The 7,095-nt window shown below is 42.9% G+C and overlaps 1 protein-coding gene across 2 annotated transcripts; it reads right to left on the reverse strand.

The window, feature by feature from the left end:
* Positions 1–296: 296 nt before the first annotated feature.
* On the reverse strand, positions 297–7,044 carry map1lc3cl (microtubule-associated protein 1 light chain 3 gamma, like). 2 transcript variants are annotated; one of them, XM_036127344.1, is made up of 5 exons: positions 6,900–7,044; positions 1,890–2,163; positions 1,746–1,801; positions 1,542–1,666; positions 297–1,462 (listed from the first exon to the last, which is right to left on the reverse strand). In XM_036127344.1, the coding sequence occupies exons 1-5, from the start codon at positions 6,954–6,956 to the stop codon at positions 1,273–1,275; spliced, it is 702 nt and encodes a 233-aa protein (XP_035983237.1). In that variant the 5' UTR covers positions 6,957–7,044; the 3' UTR covers positions 297–1,272. The 2 variants fall into 2 exon arrangements, with proteins under 2 accessions (XP_035983237.1, XP_035983238.1); XM_036127345.1 differs by having other exon boundaries at positions 756–1,462; positions 1,542–1,648; positions 6,900–7,038.
* Positions 7,045–7,095: the final 51 nt, after the last annotated feature.

The following is a 7,095-nucleotide window of genomic DNA, read 5'->3' on the forward strand; positions in this document are numbered from 1 at the left end:
TAATAAATGTCTGACTTGAGCTGTACTGAAAATCCCTGATAGTATTTATAAAAGCCTGTAGCTGCAAAACAATCAATATTAATTAACTAGAGCCCTTTGACGTTGACGAGTGGGCTATGATTTCTCAGGAAAGCTGATTAAAAGTTGACTTCTCTTGTCATATCAGCAACAAGGTGCTGCACTCGGCGCTGAAGATGCTGGTCATGAAGGGGTTGATGACTTTCAGACTTTACAGGTCAGAAAATCTGCTGTTTTGGTCTAAACCTGGAGAAACAACACTGAGCTGTTTAAGTCGCTGTTGTTCCGATTTGTTTATTGAATATGCTCTTTACGTTTTGGCTGTAAACATGGAGGGTGAATGAATTTAGGTGCAACTTTAAAAGGGGAGGATTTTGCATTTTTAGATTTTTAACACCTGTGTTAATCTAGTACTTTTCATTTGCATTCGGTTGTTTTGACAAAGGGAGCTTTTTTTTTTTTTTTAAGCACAAGCAATTCTGTTTTCTTCTTGTCACCACCTTCAACTCAAGCTTTTAAGGAAATGTGTTGCAAAATTTGAGACGTTTCTGATTATTCTTACAACCAATTGCTATGAAATCCGATATTGTGTATAATTCAACAAACCAAATAATAATATTAATAATAATTGGTGGTTATAATACAAATAAACAGGACACACACAGCAGGAAGGACATTTTGGGGGTGTATTATCGCTGCTTTGGACCCAGAACACATCAGAACAGCACAACCAGACGTCCAACAGCGCTTCTGTGTTTAATAATGAGTCTGTGGGCGGGGTTCACATTCTTTGAGGGAAGCCGAGGAGGTGATGTTTTGAACAAAAAAAAGGAAAAATAAGGGGAAATAAGTGCCAAGAAGGGTGTGGAGACAGTTTGGTGGCTTTGGGTGGGTTCCTAATGCGTTGATCTTGCAGCAATGTGGACGATGGAAACACAAAGGAAACACTACAAAGAACAACAATATCATACAATTTGAAAGGAAGATTTTTCAATCGAAAACAAAACGACTGTCTATATTGGGTACAAGTCTTTGGAGCCTTCATCAGGATGCATGTGGTCCTCTATTATCAGCAAAGAGGACGTTGGACATGAAGTCTCTAAACGCTCGAAGGAGTCCATTGAGGTAGGCAGACGAGCAGCTTGCTGGATTTTAAAGACGTGTCTCGTTTTGGCTCAGTTTGTCCATTTTCTCCATTTTCTCCTGTTTGATTGTCAGCTTTCAGTTCATCGGTTAAAAAAATCGGTCCCAGGCTCAGCGAGGCGGCCTGCCTGCGGGGCGAGGCGCTCCGAACACCTCCTGGGAGGCGTAGGTGATGTACAGGAAGCCGTCGGCGTCTCTGAAGCGAGAATAGATCTCCCCCATGCTGGAGGACATGCAGGACATGCTCCTCTCCGCCACCAGGAGGAACAGAGTCTGGGTCTGGTCCAGAGCGATCTTATTCCTGAGGAGGTAAGAGGCACAAAGGTCAGAGGTCAGAGGGGGTGGGCTGGTGAGGAGAAGGTGTGAGGAGAAGATTTTACCTGAGAAGGCAGAGGAACTGACCCAAAGTGAGCTCAGAAGGAACCAGAAACTTTGTTTTGTCCAGCAGAGGAAGGGTCTTCTCCCTGATGTAACGCTCAACAATCACCTGAGCGAGGAAACACGACTGCTAGTTATTTTAAAAAGCACCCAATAAACAGAGATTTATGCACGATGCTGTATGTGTGGGGAAAACGCCAACTTACAGGCAACTTGTTGGGGAATTTAGACCGAATATTGCATACTTCATCTTTTCTCGTTGCTGCGAACAAACAAGCAAAGACTATTTTACACAGTTTAAGTCATCATTGATGCTACAAACCAAAGCAACAGAACTCACAGAGTCTTACCCAGGCATTTCCTCTGCTTGAAGGGCGTCATCTCCATGGATTTCTCAAAAGGAGCCATGTTCGCTGGTCGTTTGGGGATAGTTTTTGGAAAGGCCAATGGTGATGGAGGCACCGATGAGGCTGACGGGTGAAGTGGCCCTTGGTGGGAAGTGAGCAAACCTCGGCGGGGCTGCCGTGGCTGCTGGGGTTTTATAGTAGGGGAGCTGGGCGGAGTCCCTCTTGCCCCGGTGGGCAGGGTAGTGAGGAGGCAGGGATGGTTGAGATTCACACAGCCCTGCGACAGAGCGTTCTCACATCAGCTCGAGACTCTGCAGCCGCTTTTCAGGCACACACCAAGAAGAGATGAGCTCTGTAATTAGGACAGGCCAACGGGCCGTGACGAGACTGCCGAAGAAACTTCCTGAACATCCCCCAAAAGTCGCAGGTTTTTGCTGGTTGTATCTCTACCAGTTTTTCATTTCTTCAGACTGATTTTCCTGCCCAGCTCATTCTTCTTTGCTCAGCTGAATCAGATAAGATGTAGAGGATCTGTACTAATCTCATTTCAAGTCTTATCAAAGATTCTCAGCTGGATCTATGTCACTACTTTGGCAGCTGAGTCCTGCAAGAGCGACTGTGAATCATAAGGCATTTTGACACGTCAATGTATCTTGAACAGGAACTCAGCGTATGCTGCTTGAAGCACTGCAGAGATAACAACCCTGTAACAACGTACCGGTGCAAAGGGACAGTGTGCAAGAGCCTGCAGCCTTTCGTAACAAGATGCAGGGTTTTGTTGTTGCTGCTGCTGCTGCTCTGGAGCTTTTCTATTTCACACAATCTTTATGAGAAGACAGCTACGATGTCACGACAGTGTCTTAGTCAGGTTTGTATTTCTGTCACGTCACCTTTCGTGGCAAATATTCAATTCAAACAACCATCTCTAGGTTTATTCAGAGACATCACATGCAGTTTGTGAGACTGAGTGCCGTGTCCAGCAATAGATTTTATAGCCCTTAAACCTTTTCTGTGACTTTCATTGGGATTTTACATTATAGAACCACAAAAATCATGAAGCAGAAGCTCAAATGTCCCCATCAGATAAAGCTTAATGTGTGCAAATTAGCCACAAATCTAATCAGGTGCTCTGTTAGGGATGAACAGCGCCCCCTGGTGGATGAAACGGCGAACAAAGGCCCTCTGCACTTCTGTCGCTTCACTTTTATTCTAAATAACTCGCACAATAAAACCAGAATAATAGAAGTATAGTTAGTGCTGCCAGGCTTGTTGGCCCCAGATTACCAGGTTTCCAAAGTTAGATCATAGGAAACATGCGTTAATTTCCTCTTTTAAACAGATTTCACTTCTCAGAGTTCTCAGTTTATAATTAATTCACGATAGTAGCTCTAGTAAGGTCAGATTTTTACAGCAGCTTACACAGACCATCCATCCATCCATCCATCCATCCATCCATCCATCCATCCATCCATCCATCCATCCATCCATCCATCCATCCATCCATCCATCCATCCATCCATCCATCCATCCATCCATCCATCCATCAATGTGCTTCAATGTGTCTGTTTTCCAGATCAGCAGCTTCCTCTCTGAGGTTTGTGTCTGTTTTCAATCACACAGCAGAGGAGACCGATTTGCTGTGTGACTCATCTGCACTTCTGTTTTTTAAATAACATTTACCTGATACTGTAAGCCAGCTCTGGGTAATTATTGGAATTAATCAGACTCAAACTGGGACATGAAACGTGAGAGGAGAAAATACATTTTGAATCTGAGATGAAAGTTTTTTGCACAGAAAAAAAAGCAGAGCTACTAATTCTGCAAAGAGAGTTATTAAGGGTTATGCTACGTTTTACTGCTAAAAATGAAAAGCAAGAGAGCTTTAATCATATCAAACACTGATAGGGTGGAGCTTCAGAAAAGAAAGCAGATAAACAAAAAATTGTAAACATCTCTAAAAGTATACAATTTTGTCAGGAACTTTGCCAGCCTTTGTCCCGCTGTTCCAACACTGACCACTAGGGGTCAGGAGTGCAGTGGGAAAACGTTCCCTGTGTGACTCTGGGATAATTAAAGTCCCTGTTATTGAACGCTGGCAGCATTTGGACTCACTTTTATTCCTGGTTGCTGTTACATTCCCAATAGTAAAGCGACTTTCTCAGCAACACTAACTGAAAACTTGCAGATCACAAGACATTTATTGGTCTTAAATGTTGCCACATGGGGAAAATAAAATCTGCAAACATCTCACAAACAATCCCAGGACTGTCGAATCGACAACTAATGTTTTAAAGAATGGCTTTTGTAACTATTCCTGGTAGCTTATACATAAACAGGAGCAACAATAACTTTCATTAATAGTCTTTTTGCTTACAAAATACTGTAATGTTCTTTGCTGCTGCTTGTGTAATGTTTCTGCTGAGTTGGGTTGCCTTGCCCTTCATCTCCTGCTGTAGTTTTCCTCCATCTTTGCACATCTACAGACTGAGGTTTTTGTTCACTCTTCTTTGCAAAATAGTTCAGGATCAACCAGATCAGATGGACAGAATCCATGCAATAAAATTTTTAAGTCTTGTCACAGATACTTAATTAGGTTTAAATAAGTATTAAGTATTTCCTTCTAACGTATAAAGCCCTTAATAATCAAGCTCCATCATATGTCAGAGCTCTGATTACCCCGTATGTTCCTAACAGAGCACTTCGCTCTCAGACTGCAGGTCTGCTGGTGGTTCCTAGAGTCTCTAAAAGTAGAATGGGAGGCAGATTCTTTAGTTATCAGGCTCCTCTCCTGTGGAACCAACTCCCAGTTTTGGTCCGTGAGGCAGACACCCTGTCTACTTTTAAGACTAGGCTTAAAACTTTCCTTTTTGATAAAGCTTATAGTTAGAGTGGCTTAGATTATCCTGAGCTACCTCTATAGTTATGATGCTATAGGCTTAGGCTGCTGGAGGACATCAGGGTCTATTTTTCTCACTCTGCTGAGTTCTCCTACTGTTCTCCAATTTGCATTGCCTGTCATCATTTGAGCTTTTAACTTTTTGTTCTCTGTCATTTTTATTTCTTTACAGCAGGTACACCTGGTCTGGCGTTCTGTTAGCTATGGCATCATCCAGGGAAGACGGCTCATCCACAGTTACAATATTACGTAGAAAGGATTCCTTGATCAATGTGTGCTTCGGTGCTTTTTGTGTCTTCTCTAACCCCCAGTCGGTCGAGGCAGATGACCGTTCGTACTGAGCCCGGTTCTGCTGGAGGTTTTTCCTTCCCGCTGAAGGGGAGTTTTTCCTCTCCACTGTCGCTTCATGCATGCTCAGTATGAGGGATTGCTGCAAAGCCATGGACAATGCACAACTCTCCCTGTGGCTCTACGCTCTTTCATAAGGAGTGAATGCTGCTTGTCAAGACTTGATGCAATCTACTGGGTTTCCTTAGATAGGAAACTTTTTGACCAATCTGCATAATCTGATTGAATTTGACTTGAAAGTGTATTGAGATGATATGTAAGATGAACTGACGCTATATAAATAAAATTGAATTGACTTTAATTTAATTGAAATTTAGGTCGGCACGTCGACTTTCGTAGCCATTCTAACACATGTTGATGTGTTAGAATGGCTGTAGATTTATGTTCAGAGTCGTTGACCCACTAGAACATGAACTTCTGCCACAGCCTCTTGATTCCTTTTTGGGGTTTTTTCTAAGTCTGCACCCAGCTCCGCCATCCTTGTCCCTACTGAACAAAAGCATTCCCACAGCATGATGCAGCCACCACCTTTTTTTGTGTGTGGTGGAGATGGTGTTTTTAAGGTGATGATCAGCTTTAGTTATTTGCTTGTAAGCCCCAAACATTCAGTTTTAGTTTTATTTGACCAAAGCCTTGTCCCTTACAAGGCTTGTGCCATTCTTTCATCAATCACTTTCCATTCATTCATGAGGAGCATATTTTTTAGCTTTACGACCACTAGTTGTCCTGTCTATAAATTCTCCCACCTGAGCTGCGAATCCCTGCAGCTCCTCCAGAGTTACCACAGGCATCTTGGCTCCTTGGGATTTTGCTATTTTAAAACTAAGTCTGCTTTAAACTTCTGCCTGTGTTGCCTGCTGCGTGTCTCGGTCTTAATGGTGCCGTCTGTTCACTAATGCTTTCTGACAGGCATCTGAGACCTTCGTAGACAGATTCACGCTTAGATCAAATTAGACAAACACTATTTACCAATTAGTCAACTTCTAAGGGCAATTAGTTGCACTGCCTTTTATCATGATGCCACACTTTTCAAAATTCATGGATAATTTCCCTTTGACTTCACAGCTAATTTGGTCTATCGCATATAATCATAAAAAGGACGCTTCAAAGCTTTTAGTCGCTATGTGACACTTTATTTGTAAGCCACTGCATAGAAAAGAAAAAATGGAAAATGAGTATGAACAAAGTTTTTGATTATTCAGCCATGTATAATCAGTTGTGACGTCATCCTGGGGGCAGATCATTCACCATTACCCTATAATATAGAAAGGATTCCTGGATCAATGTGTGCTTCTGTGCTTTTTCTGTCTCTGCTCTGTCTTCTTTAACCCCCAGTCAGTCGAGGCAGATGACCGTTCATACTGAGCCTGGAGGTTTCCTTCCTGTTAAAGGGGAGTTTTCCTCTCCACTGTCGCTTCATGCATGCTTAGTATGAGCGATTGCTGCAAAGCCATCAACAATGCAGGCAGGCTATCCCTGTGGCTGTGAAAGCTGCTTGTTAAGACTTGATGCAATCTGCTGTTTTTTTTTTAACCAATCTGTTTGTTTTAGCTAAATTTGACTTTGTAAAGGGCTTTGAGATGGCACGTGTTGTGAATTGGCGCTGATTAAATAACATTTAATTGGATTCAATGTATGAGTGCAGTTCCTAGCTTTGCTCCACCCCTGCAGGGGAGATAATCGAATCTATTTCTCCTACATGATTAAAATTACAGAAAAATTAGTAGAGTGACCTGAATAATAATAAGAAAGCTTTGCAAACAGCTTACACGGTTATTTTGTGCAGGACGCAAGAGGACAAATTCCTGCACACCGGAGCTGAGCATGCGGGGAGATTTCTGTGCGTTGATTCGAAAATCCTGCGCGTCCAATCCGTGCGCGGGTCCAGATCAGAGGCTCCTCCTCTCCGCCGCCTGCTCCCACATGTATGCCCCCCCCCCCCTCTCCCTCTCCTTCTGTTGCATT

Source organism: Fundulus heteroclitus, chromosome 23, assembly GCF_011125445.2.
Source record: "Fundulus heteroclitus isolate FHET01 chromosome 23, MU-UCD_Fhet_4.1, whole genome shotgun sequence".
Lineage (NCBI taxonomy): Eukaryota > Metazoa > Chordata > Actinopteri > Cyprinodontiformes > Fundulidae > Fundulus > Fundulus heteroclitus.

What these genes read in the sequence shown, in the direction of transcription:
- map1lc3cl (XM_036127344.1), bottom strand. Translation starts at nt 6,956, where the DNA reads ATGCTCAGCTCCGGTGTGCAGGAATTTGTCCTCTTGCGTCCTGCACAA. An exon ending in CAAGCAGAGGAAATGCCTGG is followed by an intron (nt 1,802 to 1,889) that starts GTAAGACTCTGT and finishes GTTTGTTCGCAG; the next exon opens with CAACGAGAAAAGATGAAGTA. An exon ending in AATTCCCCAACAAGTTGCCT is followed by an intron (nt 1,667 to 1,745) that starts GTAAGTTGGCGT and finishes AATAACTAGCAG; the next exon opens with TCGTGTTTCCTCGCTCAGGT.